The sequence below is a fragment of the Lagopus leucura genome, unplaced genomic scaffold (assembly GCF_019238085.1).
Source record: "Lagopus leucura isolate 7727_CA_CO unplaced genomic scaffold, USGS_WTPT01 Super-Scaffold_100022, whole genome shotgun sequence".
NCBI lineage: Eukaryota > Metazoa > Chordata > Aves > Galliformes > Phasianidae > Lagopus > Lagopus leucura.
The window spans coordinates 2924930-2939648 of NW_024962275.1; the positions used below are offsets into that span (position 1 = coordinate 2924930).

Sequence of the window (14719 nt, forward strand, 5' to 3'; positions counted from 1 at the left end):
GGAGATGCCTGCAGTGCTGGGAGCTGCAAAGCACCGGTGACACCGTGATGCTGCATGCGTGCACCCTGCAGGTGCTCCATCACCACCCTGCTGCCTCGCTGTCCCCCAGTCTCACTCTACACTGAAACACTTGGCTTTTACTTTGCTGAAATTAGCCAGCTAAATAAGTACCCTTCCACTTCCTCCAGCCTGACAGAGACAGGCATCCAATGCTGCTGGAGAAATAACTCGCACAGAAAGCTGCACTCTGGGCCCTGTAATCATCCTGCTGACTCCCTGGTGTTTGCATCACGTCTGCCATCACAGCCACGCTTGGGTTTTTACATTCTGCCATGTGGGATGCATGGATAAATGGGTGCTGTGCTGCATGGGGACTGCAGGGCGTTGGGCTGTGCCCTCGTACAGCCCTGCTGACACATGCAGCATTTCTCAATTGAATGGGATGCAGAGGGAAGGCAGATGGTAAATCTCCCAGACAGACAGACAGCTGTATAATTCAAGGACTTTGGCCTCTGGCAATATTCTCAAATATATTGTTAAATAGAGACTTCGAGTCAGAGGGGAGAAGGAGAAAATGGAAAAGCAGAAATACAGAAAGAGTAATGTTCTGCATTCCCCTGTGCCACGAAGGATATTTCTTTATGTCTGAAAAGGAGAAGCCTTCTCTCTGCAGTTTCAGATCTCCCATTGCTGACCCACACCCTGCTATTCCAATCCCCCACCTCAGGGCTGCCCCCACCAGCATCCACACCCTGGCCCAGCTTGCAACCTTGGTGACTGCAGTGATGCTGTGTCAGCCAGGAATGGGAAACTGCTGATACAAGTCTGCCAGCAAAATCCTTGTGCTGGAAAGCATCTTGTTAACATTGTTTATTTTATTTTGGGAAGAACCACGAGCCTTAACAGCAAAACCTCTCACTCCTACAAGCAGCAGCTCACTGACTGCAGCACTTCCATGCTGCCCTGGCAGTGAATCTTCTGTTTTAAAGCTAATGTTAGAATCTTAATTCATATTTTGCAATACTTAACAGTAACGAGAAACTTGTTGACACCTACCTGACTCCCCTTCTCTCCAGGAGGACCTTCCTTGCCAGGATGACCCTATTAATAAAAGAGACAAACAGAGGAAAAAATGGGTTTAGAGCATGGCTAATGCTTTGGAAGCCAACAAGCTTACTCAGGCAGCTCTGATTTATTTGTCATACAACAGCTGCTCTCCAGGAAACTCTCACTGATAGAAGAAGCCCCTCCGACGCCAGCAGGCATCTCCCAAAAAAAGGAAGACTGTTTAGTCCTTTGCATTGTTACTCTTGGTTATTAAACCTTCTCACTCCTCACCACCTTTCAGCAGAGAAGCACAAACCGTTCTGCAGTGTCGGTCACATATTAGAACACCTCAGTAAGCTCAGCAGCAAGCAGCACAGAAATGCTGCAGTTGGGGGTGGGTGGAGGGGTGCAAGATGAAGTGAACTCCATGCGTTAGCAAACTTGTGAAGGTCACAAGATGCCCAGGCTGGTCAGAGCCCTTCATTAATTTCTTAATTCCTGGAGTCAGTTACAGGATCTCATGACAAAGGCGCAGCTAACCCGCATCCCTGTCTGGTGGCAGCTGGATGCTGGCCAGCATTCCTCTTGGGATTTGATGCTGAATAACCAATGCCCAAGAGCTCCCACCATGTCCTCAATCACAGCTTTGAGAAGCAGCCCTTTGCTGGGATTTCAATCAGCAGAAAACAAGGGTGCAAATTGCCTCAGGTACAGCAGGAGGGATTAGTGAGAAACCGAGGAACTCCATGGGAGCAGTTTGTAGTGTTGATTTTCCTACCTCAGGAACCAAAATGGAGCCAGGTCAGAAGATGCCCTCTGTCTGGCAATGTCTGTACAAAAGCAATAAACCCTCCACAAGAGCAGTGCTGCACAGCCAGGCATCTTTCTTTCTTTTTTCTTTTAAAGATGAGAGCACATCCAGCACATTTTGCCCAAGGAGGCTGTGGATGCCCCATCCCTGCAGGCATTCAAGGCCAGGCTGGATGTGGCTCTGGGCAGCCTGGTCTGATGGTTGGCGACCTGCACACAGCAGGGGGTTGGAACTGGATAAGCATTGTGGTCCTTTTCAATGCAGGCCATTCTATGATTCCATTCTATGATTAAAGACTTTTGCAGTGGTTGTTTTACATACGAACTCTTCCTGAAATACACAAGTGACTTTCTAGCAATACAGCAAGAAATCACAGCACAATTTTCCACGATCAGTCTTCATATCAGGAACGTCAGACAAGCAGGAATTCATAAAACAAGTGGGTTTAATAAAGAAGCATAATGACAGCTGCCAGTTATGCATCAACAAAACGGAGAGAGACTGCAATCTGAGTTCGTCCTGTGAGTTTAAACAGCACCAACAGCATCAGTGCATCAGGGGGGCACATAACTGCTCGCCTTGGGCTCCTGACACCTGCCTGCAGCCCAGGGGAACCAGAATGAAAGCACAAGAGGACTTCAGAGGCTCCTAGCCATTCTACGCTAAATCACCACCGTTTCCCAAATGCCCATCTCCATTACTGTCACTAAGATCAAAAACTGATGAGCAACTCAGCTGGCTCTCACAGCAAGGTGCTTCAGGCCCTCAGGGATTTTCAGATGGCTTTCAAGAGCAATTGCTACGAAGAGAACATGGGCAAGTTTTGTCCTTGGAAAGTGCAACAAACCTACAACCTGCTGCAAACTACATGGCTACCAGTGGCCACGTGTCCATGCACGTCTGTCCATGCTCAACTTGCTGGTTTGACACAGCCTTCAATCTGCACAAAACAAACCTTCTCCAGTTGAAGCTCCCTGGAGGCTGCTGCAAGAATTTCACATTGAAAGCTACAGCCTTGGAGACGTCCTGGGCTTTGCTTTAGCTGCTCTATTGACTTAGCTAACGATTGTAAGGATGTTTGAAATGTCCTCATACGACTGATAATCCCAGGGTGGAAAATATAAATTTATTTCTATTTATTTTTTCGCTATGCTTTGCATTTGTGTTAGTGGAATGCAACTGTTTTCCATTTGTCATCCACAAAATCAGGTGTCTCAGAGGTGTGCAGAAATGAGGTCTGTTTTTACGGCCAGACACCAGCTTCTAGAGAAAGGAGCAAATGCTTGAAGTCGGATTAAGGAGGAAGCTGCGAGAATCCAGCTGACCAGCCACTGCAGCCTGCTGTTAACAGTGCTCTGCAGCAGAGCCCAGGGAGATGAGGACCTTCTGTGTTAGCAGTACCCACACATGAGACCATCCTTACCTCTGTGAGCTGCAAACCCACGTGAAACAAAGAAGAAAAACAGAAGGGGAAGGAGAAGCCCAAAGAGAGTGCCCTGTGCTGCACAGTGAGGCTGAGCAGAGCACAGAGCAGGGCCAGAGCTCCTCCAGCTCAGACCCCATCAGCCAAGGGGAAACCACAGGCCCATGGTGCACCCAGGGTGGATGGGTGCAGGATCAGCCCCGCAGCCCCTGTGCCAAGCAGAGCCCTGTGCCAAGCAGACTTACCGGAGGACCGTCTGCACCAGGCATGCCAGGAAGACCAGGTTTGCCCAGCGGCCCCTAAAAGCAAAGAGAAAAAAAAAAATATCATCAGCTTCAACAGTCAGAGCCCACAGAGCATCATTCTTGCTTGACCTAATTGTGAAAGGCTGCAGACATAGGGGTCAGCTGGAAGAGCTGCCTTGATTTGCAAGGAATCCGCTCACGTCTCTGGGCAGAGTCACTGCAGCATGCCGGGATGGATCCCACACCTCAGCAGACCCAAGGAGAGCTCAGCAGGAGCCCAGGCTTAAGGCTGGGAGAGGAGCCAAGGCTGGGAGTGGCTGCAGCTCTGCTGGAAAGCACTCCAGGCACAGGTAGGAGGGTATCAATGCACGGGGCTCTGTGCACCAAGAAATGCCTGCTCCTTGGTGACAAATGGCAAGAAGATTAACTGGCAAAGGAAGAAAATTAGAAGAGTGGAGCTGCCCCCATTGACCGTGTCTTGCTGCTTTAACATTGCTAAGTGATTACCTTTCTAATTAAACAGACACCTGATTTCTCACCCTATTGAGGAGCGTTGCTACTGCTGCAAGTGCGTGACTCAGCATTTAAAGCCAAGAGCCCTTTTGCCACTGGAATTGCTAAAGCTTTGTTCTTCTCCCACTGATGGATAACTGCAGCCTACCAAGGTGAGCAGGGATTCACCCCATCCACACACCACAGTTCCCCTGCCAATGTGCACCTGGGGAATGACAGCTCTGCCAACTCCATAAGCTGATCCCACACTCTTGTTTAAACCCTGATGGTCCCAGCACTGCCAGGGGATGCAAGAACAGCAGCTACCTCACGTCAACAGCCATAGAAAACCACAGATTGTTGGCACAGGTCAGGAGAGGGGACAAAAAGCGTGACCCAAGCCCACAGCTCTTCCCATTACCATCCTGCTCAGACTTACAGGCATTTAGCCCAATGAGAGAGACAACTTTCAGCCCTCTCCTAATGTTTTGCCATAGGCTGCCTGCAAAATGTTTCTGTTAAAATAGGAAATGAATGCAAATATTATGAATTAGAGGTAAACTGTGTTTTCTTGTCTCTCTTCTGTCTGGAATGAGGCACATTAGACTTTCATGGACACGGCTGCAAACAGATGTTGCATATGGGGCAGAGAAGCAGCTGAAGCAGCAAATGCATATTAATGGTAACAGTTGTCTTAAGTCAGAGCTGCAGCATTTCATCGTACCTTCTCTCCTGGGGGACCGATGGGGCCTTGCGGACCTGGAAGACCCTGAGAACAGAAAAAAGCTCGGGTCAGTAAGGAACAAGCTATTCATTCCAAATGCTTTTTGGCAGTGCCTCAGCTGAGCATCATTCCAGTGCCTGCGATGGCTGGGGATTTCCCCAGCTCCATTCATTCTCAGAACGTCTTGTGAGAGACGATGAAGTTTTGCTTTAGAACAGCCCCTGGAGAGCTGCTCTGCTTTGTGGTTCTTCTCCCCATGGTGGGAATGGGGATGCTCTGAGGAGTGAGGAGTGCCCAGAGGGCTGATGCTGGGACTTGGACATCTGCATCACTGCTATGGTTCACAGTGACCCAACCATGGGATGCTAAAAGTCAGGCATGAGCCACACAATGTGGCTCAGCCAAAGAGGCTGCTTGGACCTGGGCTTGGCTTTGCATCACAGCTGAGAACCAGGGGTATCTGAATTTGGGAGTATTTTCAGGAAGATTCTGAACCAGCGATGTACATTCCCACCAGATCTTATTGCTGGTCCTTCTGTTGACTGGTGAGCAAAAGATGCCCAAAATCAGCAACCCTCTGTCCTACCAATAGAAAAAGAGTTTCCCTCTTACCTGAGCACCTGGGTTGCCCTGCTGGCCTGGAGGTCCTGGCTCACCCTGGGGACCCTGTGAGGAGGCAACAGCAGAGCTAAAGGCAGGAAAACAAGGAACAGAGCCACCAGCTCCTGCCTGGCACCAGCCCTCTCACAGCATCCTGAGCCTCTGTTCTGCAGGAATCCATTTCATCCCAGCAGCGTGAAGTAGGAGACACAAAGATCCCTCCTCCCTCCCCCCATCATTTAAGCTACAGCACTTTGATATTCATTAGAACAGCACACATCTCGATGAGAACGTTTGATCTTTCATGGGGAAATAATGTGTAATTCCATCAGAAATTATAATAAATTAACAACCATTTGCTGTAGGAAGGTACTCTCTATGGTTTTCACAGGCTCTGATAGGAGCCTAGACCAGGCTAAAAACCAATTAGCAAACCTAATTTAATAGAGTACATTTCACATTTTGCATACACTCTCTATCGGCAACGCCTGAACTGTCTGTAAAATGGGCAGCAAGAACTTACCACGTTCCCCTTGGGACCGGTTTGTCCATCCATACCAGCCACACCCTGGGAAAGGATTTAAGAAACAGCATGAAGAAAATATCTGCCTCTTTTGTACCTCAAAAACAGGGAAAAAAAATGCAATAAAACCAAGAAAACATCAGGAAGCCCTTCGGACCACATGGAAACGGAACCATTTCCTAAAGGTGTTTGGTCAAATAGCCAATTCTATGATGTTACACTTAAACCGACGCCGTGTAAATTTACACTTTAAAAGTCTTTGCGGTCTTTTCCCAGTGGTTTAACCTTCCTCAAAAGCAGAATGAGCACCTGATTGATGAGCCCTGGCCGGATTGCTTCCAGCAGCACACAGCCTGGCCACTAAAAGGGTCACGAGCTTCCTAAGCATCTCCAGCAAGGTGTACGTGGCCAAGTGCAGACCTTGGGATGGGATTTCTGCTTTCAGCACTTTGCTGTGGGGCAGGTTGGCTTGAACGTTCCTACCAGTGTGCTCGTGTGAGACCTGACACTGAATTTCAGCAGGACTACAGTTCAAAGTGAAGATGCCTTCACGTCCCGGGAGGGGTTAAAGACCTCCCAACATTCACTATTAAAGCACTGACCCCTTCAGCTCTCACAGCAGCACAGGGGTTCAGGTCTTAAGTCTGGGGACTTCAGTGAGCTGCACTGAGTTGCAGAGCAGCCCTTACATCAGCACTTCCCCAGCCAGCAGGGCACAGCAGATAAGGTGACTGCCTCCTGCATAACTGCATGTTCCTGCCTTGGCTTTTGCCCAGAATGTGAACAAACCATTCTAAAGGCTCAACAGCCCTCAGGCAAAAGTTAATAGCACAAGGCACTGTGTTAATAGCTCTCATTCTTCCCTTTCAGCCTGAGCTAGGTATTAATTTCTACTCAAATGGGCCAAGCCTTGAGCTGCCATAGGTAGATGAGACAGCACATAAAAACAGGGTAAGGCTGTAACTTTTTTGGAATGCTTCTTCTCATGTCACAGATGTATGTAGTTACACAGGTGCATTATCTGCCTGAATGATGGATGGGCACAGGGTGGTGTTAATGAGATGGCCAAGGAGGGCAGCAGCCCTGGGAACTTACCGGTGGCCCCGGTGGTCCTGGTGGCCCCTTGGGTCCCAGAAGTCCTCGAGGGCCCTAGGAAGAAAACAAGCAGGGTCAGCACTCCCCAAGCTCCCCTACAAGCATCACACTGCCCAGCACAGCTTCAGTGCCAGCCACTGCTTCTGCACTAACAGCATCTTCCTGTGCTTCAAAACCAGTAAGAGAAACCCTGTGTGAGTGCATCCTTGAAGTGCTTTTGGTAAGCTAAATAATATACACTCAGACCTTTCTTCTTTGGATTGGAAAAAGGCTATTTCAGCTACTTTTTTTTTTCTTTTTTTAATAAATAATTTAATCATGTTCCTGGATTACCCTGTAGCAAGCACAGTGATGCAAAATACGTTGCAGCCAAGTCATTCTAGCTCGAGAGCATTATGAAAAATGAACCGATTCCACTAATGGATGATTAGGGTTAACATTTCCAAATCGCTCCAGATTTAATTTTAATCATTGACAATCTGTACAACTCAGCAAGGCTGGAAAAGGTTTTCAGCCTGCAGCACAAAAGTGCATTTTCAAAAGGCGTTTGGTTCTTCAGCCACAGCTGCTTACTGCAGTGCTTTCCTTCCATTTTTATCTTTCTCACCAAGCTGAACCCAGCATCGCCTTCAGGGAAATTCAGGGACATCTGAGAACTGCTCTGGTGTGGCAAGAGAATTGTCTCTGATTGACAGGGTAAACTCAACAGTTCATGCTTTGGTTTGTTTTGACTTTGCAAAGCACACCTGGCAGCTCCTCTACCTGGTGGCTGTGGGGCAAACGGGACACATTGCCCATTCCCAGAGGTCCTTCCAGGCTGCTCTGATGCTGGTACAAACCAGCTATGGGGATGAAAGGCCCACCACTGGTTTTTGTTGCCATTATATTTGGTAAGACTCTTTTTCGGCTTAAAGCAGATAGAAACGAGCAGATATGGGATGTATATTTATGACCAGAAAGTTTCTTGCAGTGCAATTAAAACCTCTCCTCTGGCCATCACAGATATCTTTTCTTGCATTGCTGCTATAAAGATCAACTTCTCTGCACACGTTATCAACGTTTAACTTCCCCTTTTGTTACTCTGTTACCTTAGCTCATTAATGCTTTTAAGAAGTTAATAACCCAGAAGTTATTGCTTAGACTTGTGCTGAGAAGGTAGCTGGGTTGATTAATCATCCTCAGAAGTTAATCAGACATCTTGTCTGTAATTTAGTTCCAACGAGCCCATAAATGCCAAGCCTTCCTTTCCCATGTGAAGTGTGTCCAGCAGCTCCATCAATTACTCTTGAGCCACCACACCAGGCCTTACAACAACAAAATAAGGTATTCAAGGTATCTCCTTGAAAACAAAGCTGATGGCCAACGGCAGGTGGTAAATGTTCTTTTGACAATGAAGGAAATGCATTTTGGATATAATGAGCGGCCAACAGCAGTATTACAGACTGAAGTCTACAGCCAGCCAGAAACAGAGTTTATCACTGCCAACATCATTATAAATACTTGGTTCTTGAGGCAGAAAATGCTTTCCGAGTCTGAAATTGAAAATTCAACTGTTTCTTTTTGGTGGGATATTCTGACAACACGTGGAGCTGCAGGCCAAGCCATTGACAAACTGTCAATTGCAGCTCCATGCAAGGTGAACAAAGCACCAATCCATTGGTCATGGCCAATGTCATGGGGTGAACCCTGCGAGGATCACACCCTGAGATGCAGTCCCAGAGTTTGCAATCACAAAACCCCACATTTCACATATACTTAGCATACGTCCTTTGCCCCCCCAGCCCACTTAATTGACTCCTAGACAATCCAGAAGGATACAGACAGGAAATGAGACCGACCTAAGTCAAGCTTTACCTTTAAAATGACCAGGTTTAAGTCTAGCCACTGAGCAAAGAAAATCTCACTCATTAGAAATCAAAGCTCAGAAAGGTCTGTGTTTCTGCACGTGGCAAGAAAAGCAGAGCGGTCATTAGGGCAGACCCTCTGAGCATACGCTTGGGTCTTCAATCCAGGGAAGCTCAGTCCTGGCAGAACCTCAGGGGTCCTCAGCACCTGAAGAGCTGCCCCATAGGACCCCTAAATATCATGATGACATCCAGCCCCTGCCCAGCATGCCAGAGAAGGAGATACTCACAGGTTCTCCGGGCAGCCCTCTGGGTCCAACTTCTCCATCATCCCCCTGCCCGGCAGCGAAGGCACAGAGAGACAGAGCACAGCAGTTATATTTCAGTCACATCACAGGTGTTTCGTTCTTGTTAAATAATAATCACACTGAAAAGCAGCTTCCCCGGAGCAAGGAAAGGGTAGCCATGCATAAGGGAGGCCTCATAAGCCGCGAGACTAAGACTGCGTGCGCAGAATTTACCAAGGATTAGAAATGCTGTAAGGATACTTCATAATTCACGTCGGTGTTTATAAAGATGGATTTTGCTAACAGACAAGATAGTGTAGGAACAATTCAGGCCATGTGAGTCAATAACCACAAGATTTAGTACTTAACGGAGTGGGAAGCCAGCGTGGGCACGCTGTCCTGGAGCCAGATTAACCCAATGGATCCTCAGATAAACCAGAGGGGTCATTCCTCATCCCCCAACTCCCATTCTCTGTCGGTGCCCACTGGGAAGAACTGGACAGAGCTTCCTCCAACTCACTGTTCAACCACTAAAAACTCCCCTAGGGACACCATGTCACACCCGGCTCACTCATTCTTAGGAAATCAATCCTAGCCAGCACTTGTAAACCCTCCTCTGCTGCCAATAAAACGCACTCTATCACACCCAGCTACGTCCTCCAAGCTTCTCTGCCCCTTACACGGTTCTTTTTCACTTTAGACTTCAGAAATCTGTTCCTCTCCCAAAAGACACGTTCGGTCTTTTCAACTTCAAAGCACCGCACATCCACAACGAATTAATCCTCCCAACTTCGTGGTGAGGGAGGTGTTGTTATCTGTGTTTTACAGAGGAAACAAATAGCCAAAGGTGGAAAGAGAACACGGCGGAGTGGGATTAGAGCCTGAGAAATCCATACTCGCTCCTCCAATTAAACCACACTTATCTTTGAGCTGTACATTTGCCATCTCTCCTCTTACACCAGCACTCCTAGGCCTGCAATCACTTAGTTTGAGCTTTGCTAAAGGCCTTCTGATTATTGACTACACCGTGTTAAGGCAGCAAACAATTTCATCTTTGCCTCCCACATCTGTCTGGCATTTCTTGCTACAATTTACTCTACCTTAGAAAACAAGCAGCACAGCTACACCATGAAAATGGTAGGGTTTTTTTTTCTGACAAAACCAGAGCTTTCTGACCAGATCTTTAGAAAACACATTCCTCACAATGTTTCCTCCCACCAGTGCTCTGCTCGCCCCGTGCACGAGGTGATGTGCTGCACACCATGGCAGTGAGGGACTCAGCGCTGGCTCCCACCACATGTCTGCCTGGCATCACATCTGCTTCTTCTTTGCAGGGCTTAGTTATGAATTCCAGGGACTGCTGCATCAAGAGAGAAACTTACCCTCTCCCCGTCCTCTCCGGGTGCCCCTGGGGGGCCGTGGGGACCTGGCTCACCCTACAAAGGAAAGACAGAAAAAACCTCAGGGGAGGTGGACACAACTCTAGCAACGGAAGATATTGGGTAGCACTGAGAAACCTGACACTAGGCTTGACTGCTGCGCCTGCACCATGTGCTGAGGATACTCGTACGCCCGCATTCCCTTCTCCCTGCTCTCTCTGAAGCCCCTCTGCACATACTCAGTGCCACACACTGGCTCCAGCAACTTCAGTAGAGTGCAACTGGGGCTCTGCACGCAGCCAGCCCTTCATCCAAGGTGTGCTGGCTGCTCCACTTCTGGCTGATGAAGCATCTCTCTCAGGCACCATCTTCCCTTTCCTGCGCAGCTTGCAGTCACGATGCAATCTCTGCCGTTCAAACACTTGCATTCTTTATCAAGTGCTGTCTGCTCCCTCTGGGGAGAGGAGGCATGAACAAGCCTGCCGAAATAACAAGCTTCTTGCTTTTTTCCCCACTGTTTAATTATGAGCTAAAGAAAAGAATCCCATTGTATCGTTGGCAGTTCCCACCCACAACAGCACTAAAAGCAGGCTTTGCCTCCTATTTTTTACCCTCTATTTTGTTAGAGTGATTTCTGCCCCCACTTTCAAGCAACCCCAGAAGGGTGTCACAGCTTCCCAGGATGTGAATGCTGTGACATCCAGCACCCTCCTTCAGGACACTCCTGTCCTCATCACAGTTTTGGGTTGTCCCCAGCACTGCTGCCCTCCTCCCAACAATATCCTCCTGCCAACGTTTCCTTACAGACTGCAGTCAGAAGACAGGTGGGAGATAACTCACTCTGTTCCCCTTCTCGCCAGGCAAACCAGCCAAGCCATCAAACCCTCGGTCACCCTAAAAGAAAAAACAGGTTAGTGCACATTTCCCCCTGCTCTTGAATACCTTTCCGATTTGTTTCCTTTCTGTGTCAAGGAGGGATTGATTTTCTCCCTCAGACATTTCACCTCCCATCAGACTGGTGATGATTTCACAGTTACAGATCGAATGAAAGAAAGAGGAACAAGCTCAAATAAAGTCATTTTGCCTCTCCCCTTTTTTGCTCCAGCACCTACGCATTTTGTTAGTTTTCCACGTGGATTTTGGAGCCTATCAATCATCGAAAGCATCTCACTCCCAGAAATGTTCTTCCAGTCTGAGGAGACAAATGTATAAACAAACAAACTCTGGGAACTGTCTTAATGCTGCCAGGCTCAGAAGGCAGATCTGGTTCGCCCTAAAGAGCACGGTAGGCTGGTGGACTCAGTGACTGCACACGGATGCTGAAGGGTACTGCAGAAGGGGTGATGCCATGGACCTGTAACCAGTCACTCCTTTATTTCTGCCAGGCTCTGGGGCATTGCTCTGTCTCTGCACACAGCACTGTTAGCTCATTTCCAGCTCTGCTCGTTATTCTGTTTTCCCTTCTTCCCGGGCATCCACTCCTTTGGGGGCAGTCGATGCTCATTAAAGCACTTTACTGGATAAATGATTCGCAGTCTCCTGTCTCTGTATCAAAACCCCCCATCTATTCCAGCTTTAAGTATCTACATAATAAAGTACTTAAACCTTTAATACACGATTCCCCGAGCAAACTTTCCCTGCATTCAATTTCAGTGGAACAGCTCCTCTCTTGCTGGATAATACCAGCAGATCTCGGCTGAATGAAAGGATTTTGTCTCAAATATAAATACAGCGCATTAAAATTCCTCCCCACGCCTTCTACATTTTCTCACCCAGTTATTAGGTATTTTTTCTTTGTAGTTATATTTCAGGATATTTCCAACTGCTCATTCATGTTTGTTTTTCGTAATTAGGATTCCAAAGTATTTGTTCTACAACTGCAGCCAAGGGAGCATGTTTCATTCTTAAGAGGATCCAGCAATTTAATAAAGTTGCATCCAAAAAAAGGAAGAAAGAAAGAAAGACAATCTATCGCTCTCCTGCCTTCTAGGTGTGTGTTTAATTTCCCCTCAGTTCTCAAATGTAGATCCCACATCTTCACAGGTGTCCTGAGACCATTCCAACCACCTCCCCCAAGCAAGGTGGGCTCCCCCTGCCAAGGATCCTTCTGTTCCTGCTTGCTACCAAGAGATGCACATTCCCAAAGCACACAGACACACGATGCTACCTTTGGTCCCGTCTGTCCTGGCATTCCCCGGGCACCATCGCTGCCAGCTCGTCCCTGCAGGAGAGGAAAGCAAAGTCAAATGCAAAGTATGAGGCAGGGCGGCGGGGACATCTGCTCTTCAGTTGGCAGCTCAGGGAGGTTCTTGTTGAAGCCAGAACTCTCTCAGCAGCAGCCTTTGGTAAAGTGGAAATGCTGCTCTGCCCTTGAAGCTCAAGGCTGGTGCTAACCAAGGCCTGGGTTCACTGCATGGGTGCTGGGAGACGGTCTGCAAGTCCAATTGGAATAAATGACCTTCCAGTACATTTTCAGAAATGCTGATGCCCACAGATTGGAACGAGATGAAGGTTTTGTAAAGGCTTTCTCATTTCTTCCTCTGGTAAGCCAACACGAAGAGCCAGTGGGCTGCCTAAACCAAAATTTTGCATTTGTGCCACAGGGGCACCAACAGAACAAGTCAGCATCACTCTGACTGATCCCAGAAACACGCAGGGACCGGGACCTCATGCCCTGCAAACGTGGGATTGCCCAAAGCAGCACACAGCACTCCTACATTTCCCATCCCAGCACTGCAGAGCCAAAACCCGAGGACAAAAGCGCTGGAAGCACGGCCGAGCAGCTCTCCCAGCTCCTCTCCTCCCCACCCTGAGCTCCCATCCCCACGTCCGTCTGCCCAGATGGACCGAGAGGGCCTGGAGCAGCCCTGCTGGCCGTCGGCCCGCTCTTGTGCAATGCTCTCAGAGCTCAGGAATTGCTTGGCAGTGGGACGGAGCGCTCCCGGGACACTCACCCTGCGGCCTGGCTTTCCTGCCGGGCCAGGAGGGCCCTGGATGCCTCGTGGACCCTGCAATGTGGGGAGAAAAGAGAAAGAAATGCTGTCAGGCAAAAGCAAGACAAATGGACCCTGCGTTGGTCAGAGCAGCGGCTCTGTAGCATTTACACGGCCACCCACACCTCATCTCTTTTCCAGCCATCTTTGTGGCAGGGGAACAGCCGGGACTGAGGGCACAGCGAGAGGCTTGGTGTGAACCTGCTGCTCCCATGCTGCCCTCCAAGCACACGCCTCCATGTCCCCTCACCCCTCGACCCTCCCATACACACCTGAGGTCCCATTTCTCCAGCTTCACCCTTCAATCCTCCACTGCCCGGGGGTCCCTGTAGACACAGAAGAGGATCCGTTGCATTTTGTTCCAACAGAGGGAAGACCCCAAAGGTCGTTAAGGAGGATCCATGCAGGTAATAACTGAGAGCATCTGCTGTGCCAGCATTGCTTTGTCACTCACCATGGGGCCGGGCCGCCCAGTCAGACCCATTGGACCTGCCGGTCCTCTCAGTGCCAGCTGGAACAGAAAGAGAACCATTGCTTTAGTTGTGTCCCTGCTTTGCTACGATGGGACAAAGCAACTGCCGTGCCACGAGCTGCACTGTGCATTCTGTCCATTTGCTAAGAAGCACAAATCCTTGCAGCATTTTCCACCATTCCAATGAATTTACCCCAGAGTACACTGTAATGTCAATTAACTCCTTCCTGCATCCAAAAATGGGCCAAGCCCAAGGTCACATGTAATATTTCACAAACAGAACAACTCTATTTCCAGCGGAGGGGGCTTTAGTTCAGTAAGGGGTCATGCAACCAGACCTTAGGTCAGCAGTTTCTATGGTGGGTAATGGGGCTGTCCACACTTTGTAGCATCACTGGACAGTGTGCTCTCATGATAATTCATCACTTTATAAGAGTTGTAATTGTCTGTGCGCCCTGGCAATTAAAATCTACCCATGATTGAACTTGAAAGTGTTTAAACATTGCAAAAACATGGGATTATGAGGCACCATTTCACAACTCCCCTTTACAAGGGAGCTGCTCTGAAACACTGCTGGCTCAGTCAAGGCTCGGTGACTACAGAAAGCCAAATTTCAGGGAATAAATCAAGCTAACAATGCAATTAACAACATGCTCAAAAAAAAAAAAGAAAAGAGGAAGGAGATGAACTTCCCCTGCAGGACTCCTTTCTCATCTCTACCACAGCCTATCATTTCCCCCTTTGAAATGCCTTTTATTTCCCTATTCCTGGTATCAGGGATTTC

At 48.4% G+C, this 14719-nt stretch overlaps 1 protein-coding gene across 2 annotated transcripts in view; it reads right to left on the bottom strand.

The window, feature by feature from the left end:
• COL5A1 (collagen type V alpha 1 chain) overlaps positions 1-14719 on the bottom strand; it is a 127365-nt gene that overhangs the window by 39369 nt on the left and 73277 nt on the right. For both annotated transcript variants that reach the window (XM_042878716.1, XM_042878715.1), the window contains exons 14-26: positions 13918-13974; positions 13736-13789; positions 13425-13478; positions 12638-12691; positions 11311-11364; positions 10474-10527; positions 9095-9139; positions 6961-7014; positions 5866-5910; positions 5355-5408; positions 4743-4787; positions 3527-3580; positions 1057-1101 (exon numbers count right to left, since the gene is read on the bottom strand). In XM_042878716.1, coding sequence (XP_042734650.1) covers positions 1057-1101; positions 3527-3580; positions 4743-4787; positions 5355-5408; positions 5866-5910; positions 6961-7014; positions 9095-9139; positions 10474-10527; positions 11311-11364; positions 12638-12691; positions 13425-13478; positions 13736-13789; positions 13918-13974 — 669 coding nt within the window. The remainder of the gene's footprint in view (positions 1-1056; positions 1102-3526; positions 3581-4742; positions 4788-5354; positions 5409-5865; positions 5911-6960; positions 7015-9094; positions 9140-10473; positions 10528-11310; positions 11365-12637; positions 12692-13424; positions 13479-13735; positions 13790-13917; positions 13975-14719) is intronic.